Below are 16,485 nucleotides of genomic sequence, written 5' to 3' on the forward strand. Positions count from 1 at the left end.
CAGCGCGCCTAGCGGCACGCACTAGCATGCCGCGGCACAGGCGGCACGCACCACCTGACAGCGTGCCCCGGCATAGGCGGCACGCACCGCCCGGCAACACGCCGCGGTACAGTCTGCCAGCCGCCCGGCAACAGCATGCACCGCACGACAGCAGCACTCAGCAGTAGCACGCACCGCACAACAGCGACATGCACCACACGGCAGCAGCATGCACCCCACAGCAGCAGCAAGGTAGGGCGCACGCCAACGTAGAGCGGGGCCCACACACCAGTTGTACCTTTCCCTTATCCCCTATTTTTGTGTTTCCCTTAGAAGTAGGAGTTTGAGTTTCGATAGAAGTTTAAGTTGCGATAAGAGAGGGACTACCTTAGCCGAATACAAGAAGGAAACCCTCCTGTAATCTCCTATTTAAGGAGCTGATTTATTCAATAAAGTCATCGAATTTTCAGTCAAGAAGAGAACAGGGAGAGTTAGGTGATCTCTTGAACAAATCACCCCTCGGTCCGCCATCATAGGGTCAACTCGCAAAGGGAAGGCAAGGGGAAGGCAAGGAGTTTTCCTAGCAAACCACCCCGTGACGAGACCCTACGCCCGGGCCCATAACATTTTGGTATCAGAGCCGAGCGTCATGGGCGACATGGAGCAGCTATCGACCAGGGTTCACGAGCTGGAACACCATCTCGTGGAAAATGACACGGAGGTAAGGGAAGTTAAAGAGGACGTCAGGGAACTTCGACGACTACTGGAATTATACTTCTCCACCAGAGAAGGGAGTCCTGAAGAGGCAGCCACTCATCACAGTCGCCGCCCAGATCAGGCAGAGGGCTCCGGTGAGAGACAGAGTGACACACCAACAGCAGCAATCATACCCAAATACAGCCGTCTGGAGTTCCCCTCCTACAGCGGCAACGGTGACCCACTTGGATGGTTGTACCGTTGTGAGCAATTCTTCCGCAATCAGCGCATGGAAGAGAAGGACAAGGTCAGCCTGGCAGCATTCCACTTGACCGATGAAGCACAACTCTGGTTCTACCGAGTGGAGCAGGAGGAACCAGGCCTTAGTTGGGGCCAGTTCAAGTCGTATTGCCTCCTCAGGTTCGGGCCCCCATTAACGAGCAACCCCTTGGGGGAGCTCATTAACCTCAAGTAGACCGGGACCGTCGCAGATTATCAGCGGCAGTTTCAGACCCTTCTCGCCAGAGCCTCTTCGGTTTGGCCAGACCAGCAGGTGGATATGTTCACAGCCGGCCTATCGGAACCTTTGAGGGTTGATGTGGAGATGCAGAGCCCACCCAACTTGGTCACAGCAATGAATCTGGCCCGAGCGTTCGAGCACAAGTTGCAGATCAGCCGAGGGCCGTCCAGCATGGGGTGTCCCGCAACGACTTGGGCGAACCCAAGATCTACCGTAGGAGGGTCTTCAATGGCCGCCAATAGGGAACAACGCCCTTTCACCAACAACACCACCCGAGCGGCAACTAGCATGGGTAGCAGCACGACAGCACCTCCCATCAGACGCTTATCCAGGGCTGAGATGGCAGAGCGCCGAGCCAAGGGCCAATGCTTCAACTATGACGAGTTGTACTCAGCCGGCCACCATTGCAAGCTGTTATTCTGCCTCCTAGTAGACGAGCTGGAGGAGGAAGAAGAGGAACTGGCGGCACAAGAACCCAAGATCTCCCTCCATGCCATCACTGGAGTCCAAAACTCCCAAACCATGCAGCTGCAGGCCCAGGTGGCAGGAAAACAGGTACGGATTCTGGTTGACTCAGGGAGCACCCACAACTTCATCAGCAAGCAGGCTGCGCTCCGACTGAAGCTACCAATGGAAGACAGGCCGTGGCTCCAGGTGGCTATAGCAAATGGGGAGAGACTTCACAGTCCAGGGATCTACCGAAGCGTCCAAATCCAGGTGGATTCTGAACCATTCCTCATAGATCTATTTGTATTGACCTTAGACGAGTTTGACATAGTGTTGGGGATTAAGTGGCTCATCACCCTCGGCCCCATCCTATGGGATTTCAGCGCCTTGACCATGACATTTGACTTACATGGGAAGCGGGTCATCTGGAAAGGGACCAAGATGAGAGCAAAGAAACCACAGGTGCATACTCTCCATGGCGATGCCTTTCACACCGCAGAGATGGAGTGGCTTCTTGCAGACTTTTCAGACGTGTTCTCAGAACCTAGGAGCCTCCCACCTAGCCGGTCATGTGACCATCGGATCCCATTAATACCAGGGGTCGGACCCGTCGTCGTGAGGCCGTACTGCTACCCGCACCTACAGAAGGACAAGATAGAGAGGCAGTGTGCTGAGATGCTGGAACAAGGAATCATACGCCCCAACCGCTCTCCACTCTCTTCACCAGTCTTGTTGGTGCCAAAGCAAGACGGCACCTGGAGATTTTGTGTAGACTACAGGGAGCTCAATAGTAGAACCGTCAAGGACAAGTTCCCGATCCCGGTGGTAGATGAATTGCTAGATGAGCTCCACGGGTCTTAGTACTTTTCTAAGCTGGATCTCAGGTCAAGTTACTTCCATGTCCGAATGGCCCCTAAAGATGTGGAGAAAACAGCCTTCCGAATGCATCACGACCACTTTGAATTCCTGGTCATGCCTTTTGGTCTCACCAATGCCCCATCTACATTTCAGGCCCTGATGAACGAGGTATTTTGGCCCCACCTCCGCAGGTTCGTCCTAGTATTTTCCAATGATATCTTGATTTACAGTACTTCGTGGGTGGAGAACGTTTGTCACCTAAGGACAGTTCTGGAGCTGCTACGACAGCACAAGCTCTTCCTAAAACGAACCAAGTGCTCCTTTGGAGAGCCGCAGGTCCATTACCTAGGCCATATAGTCAGCAGGGAAGGAGTCTCGGTAGATAATTCCAAGATCCAAGCCATCCGGGAGTGGCCCAAGCCGCAGACAATCAAGGCTCTCCGCGGGTTCTTGGGGCTCACGGGATACTACCGCAAATTTGTAAGGGACTATGGACTTTTGGCGGCCCCATTGACCAAGATGTTGAAGAAGAATGCATTTCAATGGGATGAAGCAGCTAACACCGCCTTCACAAACCTAAGGGACGCATTCTCCACTACCCCCGTGCTGCAACTACCAAACTTTGAGCAAGAATTTACGGTAGAATGTGATGCGTCTAGCATAGGCATCGGAGCAGTACTACAACAGAAAGGGCACCCCATAGCCTTCTTTAGCCGCAAACTAGCAGATCGGCACCTCAAGCTACCGGCCTACGAGCGCGAATTGATCGGACTGGCCAAGGCCGTCCAGCACTGGAGGCCGTATTTGTGGGGCAGACCTTTCATTGTCAAGATAGACCACTACAACCTCAAATACCTTCTAGAACAACGGCTTACTACTCCACCCCAACAGCACTGGGCAAGCAAACTGCTAGGATTTGACTTCTGCGTAGACCACAAGGCGAGAGCCTCCAACCGGGCCGTTGATGCACTGTCCAGGCGGGAAGAGGACACGGCGCACCTCTGCGCGGTCTCCCAGCCCCGCGTGACCCTACTGGAGGACCTAAGGAGCGTGTTGCCCCAATCACCCACGTGGAGAGACCTGATGCAAGAGCTACAGTCGGGCACAACCAAACCAAACTGGACCATTCACGAGGGTCTTGTGTTGTACAAAGGAAGGGTATATCTCCCAACCGATTGTCCCTTGATTCCAGCTAACCTCGCCAGCATCCACAACGCCACCCATGAAGGGGTGCAGAAGACGTTACACCGCGTCCGTGCAGACTTTCATTGGCATGGTATGCGAGGCTCGGTCAGCGATTTCATCCAGAACGTTCCATATGTCAGCAACAAAAGTGGGAGAACTTACACCCAGCAGGATTCCTGCAGCCCCTAGCACTCCCAACTCAGATCTGGGCCGATATCTCTATGGACTTCGTTGAAGGCTTGCCTAAGGTGGGAGGGAAATCTATCTTATTCGTAGTGGTGGACCGCTTCTCAAAATATGTTCATTTAATTCCATTGTCTCACCCCTACAGCGCAGTTTCTGTGGCCCACGCCTTTTTCACACACATCTTCCGCCTACATGGGCTGCCCGAGACCATCGTCAGTGACAGGGATGCAGTCTTCACTAGCACCTTCTGGAAGGAGCTGTTCAGATTACAGGGCACGACCCTAGCCTTTTCCTCCGCCTATCATCCACAGATGGACGGGCAAACGGAGGTTGTCAATCGCACCATAGAAATGTACCTCCGTTGCTTCGTGGGGGACCAACCACGATGCTGGGTGGACTGCCTTCCTTGGGCCGAATACTGCTACAACACATCTTACCACTCATCCCTCGGCATGACTCCCTTTCGCGTGGTGTATGGGCGAGACCCTCCTCATCTTCTCTCCTACGAACCGGGTTCAACACGGTTGGAAGAAGTAGACCGTAGCCTCCAAGACCGCGATGCTTAACTGGCTGAAGTCTCGTTACGGTTGCAGCAGGCACAGGCACGTATGAAGATAGCCTACAATCAGCACCGCCGCGAAGTCACCTTCCAGCCAGGACAGTTCGTTTGGCTAAAGCTCCAGCCCTACCGGCAGCTCTCCCTCAGGCGACGGGGCCCCCAAAAGCTGACCCCAGGGTTTTACGGGCCCTTCAAAGTTCTTCGACAGATCGGTAAGATTGCCAATCAACTGGAACTGCCCGAGCACAGCAAAATCCACGATGTCTTTCATGTGTCCCTACTAAAGCCTTTTACAGGGACTCCCCCAACGCAAGTGCCTCCTCTACCCTCTCTCAAGGACGGCAGACCCATCCACCAACCTAGAGCTCTCATCCGGTCACACATCAATCAGGGCACCTTCGAGGTTCTAGTAGACTAGGACGGACTACCATAAGCAGAGGCCACTTGGATTCCATGGACCGACCTGCACAACGCCTACCCCGACCTCGAGCTTGAGGACAAGCTCGTTTACCAGGAGGGGTGTAATGTTATGGACACGACTCCCGGCAACACGCTGCGTCGCAACCACAGGCAGCAGCGCGCCTAGCGGCACGCACCGCCCGGCAGCGCGCCGCGGTACAGTCTGCCAGCCGCCCGATAGCAGCATGCACCGCACGACAGCAGCACGCACCGCACAGCAGCGGCATGCACCACACGGTAGCAGCACGCACCTCACAGCAGCAGCAAGGTGGGGCGCGCACGCCAACGTAGAGCGGGGACCACATGCCAGCTGTACCTTTCCCTTATCCCCTATTTTTGTGTTTCCCTTAGAAGTAGGAGTTTGAGTTTTGATAGAAGTTTAAGTTACGATAAGAGAGGGACTACCTTAGCCGAATACAAGAAGGAAACCCTCCTGTAATCTCCTATTTAAGGAGCTGATTTATTCAATAAAGTCATCGAATTTTCAGTCAAGAAGAGAACAGGGAGAGTTAGGTGATCTCTTGAACAAATCACCCCTCAGTCCGCCATCATAGGGTCAACTCGCAAAGGGAAGGCAAGGGGAAGGCAAGGAGTTTTCCCAGCAAACCGCCCCATGACGAGATCCTACGCCCGGGCCCATAACAGAATCATTGCAGATAACTACGTGCTTTGCTCCTACCTTGTGCGCTAGGTTCAGCCCGGCTATCAGTGCCTCGTACTCCGCCTCGTTGTTGGATGCCACGAACTCAAAGCGTAGTGCGTATTCCAATTTCGTTCCGCTTGGGCCGCATAGCACTATTCCAGCCCCGCTGCCCTACTGGTTCGAGGAGCCATCTACGTGAAGGATCCAGGGCTCTTCATCCCAGTTCGCGTTTGGCCTAACCAGGAGAGATGCTACACTGGCTGCTACTTCACGGGGTTCAGACTCTATTGGCTTGGGAGCTTCGGGCTCGCCCGAACTGGGGATCTCGGGCTCGATCGGCTTAGGGGCTTCGAGGCTAAACGTGCACTCGGCGATAAAATCTGCCAAGGCTTGGGCCTTAATAGCAGTTCTTGGCTTGTACTGGAGGTCGTACTCGCTGAGTTCGATGGCCCATTTCATCAGTCGACCGGAAACCTCGGGCTTGAGTAAAACTTGCCTCAGAGGTTTGTCAGTCAGGACGATGACGGTGTGAGCCTGGAAGTACGGGTGGAGTTTCCGAGCTGCTATCACTAGTGCGTATGCTAGCTTTTCTATCTGCGGGTACCTTGTCTCTACTCCCTGCAAAATTTTACTAACACAATAGATGGATCGTTGGACCTGATCTACTTCTTTTATTAGTACCGAACTGACCACCTCGTCGCTTGCCGAGAGGTACAATTCTAAGACCTCGCCCTCCTCGGGCCGGGCTAAGGTTGGCACACTAGCAAGGTAGCTTTTTAGCTTGTCGAACGCGAGCTGGCAGTCTCGGGTCCACTCGAACCCTTTGCCTTTGATTGCTTTGAAGAAGGGCAGGCAGCGGTCTACTGATTTGGACATGAAGCGGCTCAGAGCGGCTATGCGGCCGTTTAGCCTCTGAACTTCTTTTACTTTCTAGGGTGGTCTCATATCTAGGGTGGCCTTTATCTTGTCCGGGTTGGCCTCAATACCGTGCCGGTTGACAATGTACCCTAGGAACTTGCCCGAGGTGACACCGAAGACACATTTGTTAGGGTTCAGTTTCATGCTAAATTGACGCAGGATTTGGAAGACAGAATCTAAGTCTTGTATTAATTCCTGTGAAAACTACGTCTTGACGACCATGTCGTCTACATAACATTCTATTTTCGTGCCAATCAAGGGCCGAAACAGCCTATTTACAAGTCTTTGGAAGGTTGCCCCGGCATTTTTTAATCCAAAGGGCATGACATTGTAGCAGTACAGGCCGAACTCGGTTATGAAGCTGGTTTTTTCCCCATCGGACTGGTCCATCCTGATTTGGTTGTAGCCCGAGTAGGCGTCCAAGAAGCTTAGCAACTCATGTCCCGAGGTCGCGTCCATTAGGTGGTCAATTCTGGGGAGGGGCAAGCAATCTTTCGGGCAAGCTCGGTTTAGGTCAGTGTAGTTGACGCACATGCGCCACTTGCCGTTTTCCTTTTTCACCAGCACTGGGTTGGCTACCCAGCTCGGGTAATGAACTTTGCTTATGAGATCTACCGCGATGAGCTTTTCGACCTCCCTGTCGACTGCCCTCCAGCGCTCTGGGGCTAAGTTGCGTTTCTTCTGTCTAACGGGTCTGACTACAGGGTCAATATTAAGTTTGTGAGTTATCAGGCTGGGGTTAATACCAGGCATGTTGGCTGCGGACCTGGCAAAAATATCTAAATTTTGAAGTAAAAAACTCACCAGTTCGGTTCATAGTGGTTCCTCGACGAAAGCACCGATCTGTAGTGTGCGAGCTGGGTCTGTAACCGAAGTTGGGACTGCGACTGTTTCCTCTGTTGGCGAAGCTCGTTCCTCACCTTGCTCCGTAGGCCACTCCAGTTCAAGGTCGTCAGCCGCCTTGGCTTTTCCCTTCAGGGCGGCAACATAACACTTGCGGGACTCGAGTTGGTCGCCCCGCGCTACCCCCACACCGAAGTCTATAGGGAATTTCATTGTCAAATAGTATGTGGAGACCACTGCTCGCAGGATATGCGTAATTGACCGCCCTATTATGGCATTGTATGGGGAAGGGGTCGTGACCACCAGGAAATCATGGTTGAGTCTGACCGCACAAGGCCATGTGCCGATTTCCACAGGTACTGTTATTTTTTCGAGGGGCCTGACTTCCTCTCCACTGAAACCCACCAGAGGAGTGTTTGCGGGCTTCAGCTCACTCTTCTGTAACTATAGCTGGTCAAATGCTGACTTGAAGAGGATGTCCGCCGAGCTGCCCGAATCCACGAGTACACACCTGACCTCGAAGTCGCTGATCCTTAGTTTTATGACAAGCGCGTCATCGTGGGGGTAGTGGACCCCTCGCGCATCGTCTTCCGTGAAGAAGATCGGTTCTTCAGTCTTTGGTCTCTTTGGGGGGTTCTGTTCCTCTTGGGCTGCTTCGCGAACTGACGTTCGGGCCGCTGCTGAAGTACACCCTGCTACGACCGAACCTCCCACTATTACATGGATGGTTCCCCGAACTGACCTCTCTTCCGAAGGCTGTCGCTGCAACGGTTCAGCTGGTCTGCCGCTAGATTCGGGGGCATCCTTTCCATGCTCCCCTTGTCGACCTGCCTTATTGTTATTATTATTATCATGCTGTACAAAATTCCTTAAGTATCCGCGACGGATGAGTCTCTCTATCTCGTCCCGGAGATTATTACACTGTTCGGTACTATGACCGTGGTCTCTATGGAAACTACAGTACAAATTTTTATTTCTCTCGTTCGGATTTCCATTTAGGCGAGGTGGCCTCTTTATGTATGGGGCGTCCTTGATCGTCATTAAGATCTCGGTCCGCCTCGTGTTTAACGGCGTGTAATCCGTCCAAACTGCTAAGGGAGCTCGGAACGACTGGTTCGGCTTCGGCTCCCGGGCCGGATTTTTTCTGTCGACTGGGTTGGAGGGCTCGCCTTCCCTCTTTCTTTTCTCGTTCCTGCTTTCGGTCCGTTGGTTGATTTCTTCCTCTGTTCTCATGAACTTATCCGCGAGCTTGAGGAATTCGGCCACGGTTGCGGGCTGGTTAGCTACCATGTGCCATTTGAACTCTTTGTGCGTTACTCCTCTCTTGGCCACCGCGGGGTCTAACCGCGGTATCTGCAAGCACGCTTCATTGAACCGCTTAATGTAGCCCTGGATGGATTCTCATTCTCTCTGGACTACTTCGAAGATGCTTTCCTCTGTTTTGGGGCACCGCTTGCTGGTGACAAAGTGTGCGGTGAAGACCTGCACGAACTGGGCCCAGCATCTTATCGACCCAGGGGCCAGGTTCCTGTACCAAGTGCGGGCTACCCCCCTGAAGGTGGTGGTGAAGGCCACGCACATGCACGATTCACTGGCCCTGGCGAGGTGCATTTGGAACTGGAAAGCATCAACGTGGTCGTTGGGGTCGAAGGACCCGTCATACTTGTCCAAAGGTGGGAGCTTGAAATCTCTAGGCATGGGGACCGCCAGGAGTTCTGATGCAAGGGGGGAAGGAACTGAGAGAATCGGGGCAGTTTTTACCTCGTCCAAGCTCATCTCTTCCTTACCTCTGAGCTCGGGCAGGACACGGGTGGCAGTTCGGCGACTTCGCCGGCGCCTTCGTTGTTGAGTGGGCCCGGTATTGGCGTTGCTGGCCTCTGTGTTGCCAAGCTCGATGGCCCCGGAATGCTGGTAGTCTACTGCCAGGGCGCTGAATCGGTTCTCCGTGAGCGAGAACTCGGGCCTGGAGCGCCGAGGTGCTGACCTTGCGGGCGAGGTTCCTGACCCGCCTGCGAGCTGCGAGGCGGGGGTGATTTTTCTCTCTCTTCGGCCTGGGAACAAGGCCTGGCTGTTAGGGGGGTTCTAGGGCTGGAAGGCTTTTCCCTGGTGGGGGCGTCCATCCTGTGGGGAGGCCTTAACCGGCTTTGGAGCAGGGTGCCGAGGTGGAAGTAGTGGTTGGTTCAGAGGCAGTTGGGGGAACTGCTGTTGATAGTGATACTAGGAGATGTTGTGCAGTACTTGGTGCTGCTGGAGCTGGTGTTGCTGGAATTGTTGCATTTGGGCTTGCATTGCTCGCATGCATTACATCAGGTCGTCCAACTGGTTCTGGCTGGTTGCTAGGGGGACGACAGTTGGTTCAGCAAAGGTTGTCTCGATAGGGAGAGGAAAGGCGATGCTCATGGCAGGAAGGTTTACAGGCGCCACTGCTTGTGGCGCATTCAAGCTGGGATCCCATCCACCGAAAGGGGGATGGTGAACTGTCCGACGCACACCACGGGGACTTGAAGTTGTTCCCCGGTGGTGTTTGTCTCCATGCCACGTCCGGCGTTGCTGGAAGAAGCCATGAGTGTTGGGGTTTTTGGAGAAAAGAGGTTATGAGAATTTAGAGGGAGGCTTTTAGAAGCGATTTCCCACAGACGGCACCAATTGATGGTGCACAATCCGGCTAGTCCTAGCTGTAAACGACCTTGCCTCTGAACGGAGCTACAGGGAGCCTGAAACAGAGAAGATGAGGAAGCTCCGGGGGGAACCCGGTATGAATGCTCCGAAGCTCAAGTTAGAATTCTTAGGCAAGATAAAACCAGGTGGCGCAAAGTTCACGTACCTTGTTCTTGGGGAGTAGGGAGCCTTTTATAACCACCTCGTGCACTCACTCCTAAGCTTCTGTCAGGTCGGGTATGATTACCTCTAGGCTCCTGCCAGTTTGGGTGTCATCCCCTCTGCTGGACAGAACCGCCACTGCTCCCTTTTGTCGGAGCCGTCTCTGCGACTGGCGATGACGGTGGCAGGTGGTGGTGGCAGGTGACCGTTGAAGTGCAGCTGTCAAGCGTCAGATCCCAAGTCAGTCAGGTGCGCCGCCCTTGGATACGGACCTCCTCGGTGTCAGGTATGGTACATTTGTTCAGTTCGGCGTCCTGGAGGCGAAGTGCTGGAGTGGCGAGCGAGGTGAAGTCTTGAGTTTGGATAGGGGAGTGTCCCGAACTGCCATAAGGCGGGCCAGTTCGGGTCATTGCCTTGTGTGGCTCGGGGCCTAAGGGAGAGTTCGGGCTCCTCGTAGGGAGTTTCGGGCTCCTCGTAGGGAGTTCGGGCTCCTCGTAGGGAGTTCGGGCTCTTAGTAGGGAGATCGGGCTCCTCGTAGGGTGTTCAGGCTCCTAGTAGGGAGTTCGGGCTCCTTGTTCGGATTGCTGGTGGGGAGTTCGGGCTCCTTGTGGGGAGTTTGAACTGCTGGTTTCTTCCCTTTGGTGCTTGCGCCCTGGGCACACTGTTGTGCCAAGCTGTTTGCCTTTGCCACGTGTTGAGTGATTACGAGGTCGGACCAAATCTTCCTTCATCAGGTATCAAGAAGCTAGCTAAGTTTTAGTTTTGATTTCTCTTTTCTTCTTTCTCCTCACCGTCCCTACACAACACCAAGTTGTGAACCGCCCTTGGAACCACCACTATGTGGGGGCGGTTTGGTGTTTTATTCCAACGAAAACATGAAATTAATCCAGCTCTCTTTTTACCCCGAGAACATGAAATTAATCCAATAGTATTCCAACTGTGATTGTGACGGGGTGTTGTATTGGCGGTGGAGATTCAGGGTGTGTGGGGGTGATTCAGTGCTGTATAGGGACGGTGATGAGGAAGGAGAAGAATAGAGAGAGATGAATAATGGGTTTGGTGTTGTGCAGGGATGGTCATGTCTTCTCCACCATCCCCGTTGTCAGTAACAACTCTCCTCTTGGCTTTTGCTTAGATGGTTTTGATCAAGGTTCATGTCAAAAACACAAACAAAATGTAAGACATGAAACATAAGTACTTTAGACGGTGGAGCTTAGGGTTAAAGATGTCAACACAAGAGGAAAGAGCGTAACATACCAAGAAGGGTATTATTTCAGTAAAAATAGATGCAAATAAATTTGTAAAAGGGTAAAATAGGTATTTGACAAAAACTATTAATCGATTTAAGGTTTTATGTCATGGTCATTGACAGAAGGGAGGTTTTTGTCGAATTATTTAAATATCTAGGGGAGGTTTTTGTTAAAGTGAAACTATAGGGGAGGTTTCTATGATTGTCAGAAACTTTAGGGGAGGTTTTTGTATTTTACCCTAATATCTAATTTAAATTTTTTATTAAATTTAAATAATTAAATTAGATTTTATTTATAATTAAAAACCTTTATTATTGTTGTTTGACAACATGGTGTCATTAGATGCCATTAAGCACCACATTAATATTTATTAAGTTCCCAACTCACTTTTCCTACCCACTCTCTACCCTCCTAGCCATAAATTTTCATATATTAGATGAGTTCAAATCAACCCCCCACAATGCCCACAGCACATCCCAGGATGACATTTAGGCCTAGTTTGTTTGTAGTTTCAATAAATATTAGAGTGTGCATTAAAGGAGTGCAATTTTTTGTTTGATATTAGAGATTTTTATTTGCAATAAAATTTGAAGCAAACTAAAATAAAAGCTGAAGGCTGCATTGCATTTGGAATCGGTGTAAATTAAGAATTTATACGGGTTCGATTTTGTTGACGTTTGGAAGGAGTAAAAATGAATATCCGTGTAAAACTCCACTCAGGTTAAGATTTATTGGCGTTTGGATGGAATGAAGTTTTAGGGTGTAAATACTACATCCATTTTATCGATGTACAATTTCACACTTTTTTATCACAGTTTTCAAAATGTAAGTCAACTTTTTTACACCGACGACTTTTTACAACGGGAGAACCGGAGAATAAACCAAATTCCTGGAGAGATGAGATGGCCATCACATTCACACGTCCCCACGTTTCCCCATTAATACAATAACAATTGGACTGCATAGAAGTAGAAGGAAGGATGTCCCGAGTCCGCAAGTGTCGGAGGAAGAACCCCAACTTGGCCGGCCTACAACTGACTGCGGAGGCCGACCACATAGTTCGATCAACCGTTCGAATTAAAAGGTTGGATGTTTTGACGGAGTCGTACGTCCAAGTATCCGTTACAGCCAATCAGCGACGGACCGACGTTCATTCCTTTCTATCAAGTCAAACGATCGAATTTACAGCTTCACACACCTCTGTATGTAATGATAGAAAAAAAAAATGTAAAATTAGAAGCCAATCTGCTGTGTTCTCGCCGCTTTGTTCGGTTGAGCATTTCGACTTTGACGCTCGGACGTACCAATTCCTGAGAAACCGCAGCCTAAAGCAAAGCATCCAAACAGACGATGACACAAACAAACAATACACCCCACCAACCATCACATTCCTCTGGGGGAGTTGTTGTCGGCGGCGAAGTCCCCCATCTCCGCGATGACCCCTCCTCCATTATCACCATTTCTATCTTCTTCTTCTTCTTCTTCTTCTTCTTCTTCTTCTTCTTCTTCTTCTTCTTCTTCTTCTTTTTCCTCCTCCTCTGATTAGTCAATTCTATACAATTTCCTTCTCATTTCTCATCACATTCATTCACATGATCAGTTCCATTTCAATTCCACGCACAAATTAAACAATCTACACTACTACTACATCTATCTATATAGACCCTACACTGTGCGTAATTAAAATGGAAGGAGAAAGACATGGGGCCTGTCTGCGACTGCGAGTGCCTCCTCCCAGAATTTCTTCCCTTCTCCTTTTTCTCTTCTTCCTGCTTAACCTTACAACTCCAACCACAGTTAGAGGTCAGTATGCCGTGGCCAAATACTCACCCGTAGACAATTACCTAATTGACTGCGGTTCACCCAGATCTACGGTTCTAGAAGACGGTCGGAGCTTCCGATCAGATCCACAGTCGGCCTCTCACCTGGATACAGATGAGGACGTGCAGGCCTCCGTCGACTCCATCTCCAAAAGTCTTTCTTCTCCTTCTTTTGCTCTCTCATCACTGCCGTTATATCTTAATGCGAGGGTGTTTCCTGACGAAGCCACATACAGCTTTTTCATCTCCCGCCCCGGATGGCACTGGGTCCGTCTTCACTTCTACCCGCTTCCACACCCACAATACAATCTCTCGAATGCCGTGTTCTCTGTTAGCACCGACGACCTCGTCCTCTTGCACGACTTCTCGATGCCGGAGGATACTCCGACGGTAATGAAGGAATATATCATCAACATCAACACCGATAGGTTCTCTCTAAAATTCGAACCCAAGTCCAGTTCTGTCGCATTCATCAACGCCCTCGAGATTGTCTCCACTCCTGAAACACTAATCTCCGATTCAGCCTCCGCCGTCTCTCCGCCAGGGGACTTCACAGGATTGTCCAGTTATGCGCTTCAGGTAGCTTACCGATTGAATGTTGGGGGGCCGATTGTGACGCCCAAGAATGATACACTAGCAAGGATATGGCAACCTGATACTCCATTCTTGAAGCTTCCCGAAGCATCTAGGAAAGTATCGGTTTCTCCGAGTATTATCAAGTACTCAGATACCGGGGAGAGCCCTTTCATCGCCCCTAATTTTGTGTACGCAACAGCGGTTGAGATGGCCGAGTCTCTGGTTTCCGACCAAAAATTTAACATCACCTGGGAGATGACCGTGGATCCAGGCTTTTCCTACCTCATCCGATTGCACTTCTGTGATATCGTAAGCAAGAGCCTCGACAATCTCTACTTCAATGTCTACATTAATGGGCTGATGGGTGTCTCAGGTCTCGACCTCTCCACCCTCACCTCTGGCCTCGCCGTTGCTTATTACAGAGATTTCGTGATTAATGCGACAGATGCAATCGTGAACAACGGCACAATCCGGGTGCAGGTAGGGACAGCAACCAACATTGGCTCAGGTCCGCCAAATGCCATTCTCAATGGCCTGGAGGTGATGAAGCTGAGCAACTCCGACGGGAGCTTGGATGGTATGTTCGGTGCCCGGGGGTCTTACTTAGGGCCAAATACAGGAGGCACCGCAATGAAGATAATTGCCGGAATCGGTCTGGTCATGGGGGTGACGGCGATGTTGATGCTTGGGTCTGTTTGCATGCGTTGGCAGAAGAGGCCACAAGATTGGGAGAAGCGCAACAGCTTCTCATCATGGCTCCTCCCCATCCATGTCAGCCAATCTAGTTTCATGACCAGCAAGAGCGCGTCACGCGGCATGTTTGGCTCCCACAAGAGCAAGAGCGGCTACTCGGGCTTCTTCTCGTCTGCACTAGGGCTTGGGCAATACTTCACCTTTGCTGAATTGCAGGAGGCAACCAAGAACTTCGACGACAACGCAGTGATAGGTGTTGGTGGGTTTGGAAAGGTGTACCTGGGCAAACAGGAAGATGGGACTCAGCTTGCCATCAAGCGTGGGAACCCTAGTTCTGAGCAAGGCATCAACGAGTTCCAAACTGAGATACAGATGCTGTCCAAGCTTCGACATCGCCACCTGGTGTCACTCATTGGGTACTGCGACGAACAATCGGAGATGATCCTGGTGTACGAGTACATGGCCAACGGACCACTCCGTGACCACATCTATGGCTCCAACCGCCCACCTCTGTCGTGGAAACAACGGCTCGAGATCTGCATTGGTGCGGCCAGGGGGCTGCATTATCTTCACACCGGCGCGGCGCAAGGCATAATCCACCGTGACGTCAAGACCACCAACATTCTGCTGGATGAGAACTTCGTTGCCAAAATGGCAGACTTCGGACTCTCTAAAACTGCACCCACGATGGAGCAGACTCATGTCAGCACAGCAGTGAAGGGTAGCTTTGGGTATCTGGACCCAGAGTACTTCAGGAGGCAGCAACTGACGGACAAGTCCGACGTTTACTCATTTGGGGTTGTCCTTTTTGAGGTGTTGTGCGCAAGGCCTGCCATCGACCCAGCTTTGCCCAGGGAGCAAGTTAACTTGGCGGAATGGGCAATGCAGTGGCACCGTAAGGGCTTGATTGAGAAGATAATCGATCCTCATCTCGCCGGGAAAATAAACCCCGGATCCCTAAAAAAGTACGTGGAAGCAGCAGAGAAGTGTTTGGCTGAACATGGCGTCGACAGGCCATCCATGGGAGACGTGCTCTGGAACCTGGAGTATGCACTACAACTGCAGGAGGCATCTTCACAGACTGATCCTCCGGAAGAAGAAAATACTTCGGCCAAGACCGTTGCTTTAGAACGACCAGCTGCACCCAAGGAAATCAAGGTGCCGCCTCCTACTCTTGATATTGATGATGTTTCTGACGAGATTGGGTCTCCCTTGTTTTCGCAGATTACAGGATTTCAAGGGAGGTAGACTCTGGATGCATGCTTTGATAAGAAGAAGAGTTATGATCTTCAACAATATCAAGATGCATGCATGCATGCATGACCTGTACTTTAGTTTTCAGTCACCTCTTATTCGTAATTCACATTTCACAAATCACGGATGGCAGATACCTCCACTCCACAGAGAACAACTACTTGTCCTGTACGTTGCTCTCCTAAACAATTAATGTAGCCATGCATTGATCATTCTAACCGTTTGATTGGAATGTCTATAATGTGCATTATTGGTGCTTGGTGGGTGTAGATTATTAATTGCATTCTGTAGTTGGAGTTTTTTTTTTTTTTTTTTCTTTTCTCTACTCCCTATTTTTTGTAGTTCTCTTATTCTTATCCCTTGACCATGTGAACAAATTCTCAATATTGATAGGCTGCTTGAATCTTTCCATCCGCCCTCTCTTATTTCCTTCCAAAATGGGAGAAAAGGATCAAAGATTAAAACTTTCTTTAGTTAATTTTTTTTGCTTGACAAAATAGGGAAAAAATAAAGAAATAAAGTAAGGAATTCCCTAAAAGAAAATAAACAATATATGAGGTTTACTAAAATAGTAAAAACAGTAATCTTCAATTCAAAAAAAATAAGGAAAAATTTCCGATTAATACCCTGTACTTTGGGCCTATTGCCACTTTGGTCCCTGAACTTTAAAATAAGCATACCTAAACTTTCAAAATGTGACAATCCAGTACTGTTGTTAACTAGTTTTTAATCGGCCGTTAAGTGGCATTTGAAAAAAGACATAAATGCGCTTCGAGTGT

At 50.6% G+C, this 16,485-nt stretch overlaps 1 protein-coding gene across 1 annotated transcript; it reads left to right on the forward strand.

The window, feature by feature from the left end:
* The first annotated feature begins 12,723 nt into the window (after positions 1-12,723).
* LOC104599857 (putative receptor-like protein kinase At5g61350) lies at positions 12,724-16,114 on the forward strand. Its single transcript, XM_010262597.2, has one exon. The coding sequence runs from the start codon at positions 13,049-13,051 to the stop codon at positions 15,698-15,700; it is 2,652 nt and encodes an 883-aa protein (XP_010260899.1). The 5' UTR covers positions 12,724-13,048; the 3' UTR covers positions 15,701-16,114.
* Positions 16,115-16,485: the final 371 nt, after the last annotated feature.

Source organism: Nelumbo nucifera, chromosome 7, assembly GCF_055504915.1.
Source record: "Nelumbo nucifera cultivar China Antique chromosome 7, China Antique-T2T, whole genome shotgun sequence".
NCBI classification, from domain to species: domain Eukaryota; kingdom Viridiplantae; phylum Streptophyta; class Magnoliopsida; order Proteales; family Nelumbonaceae; genus Nelumbo; species Nelumbo nucifera.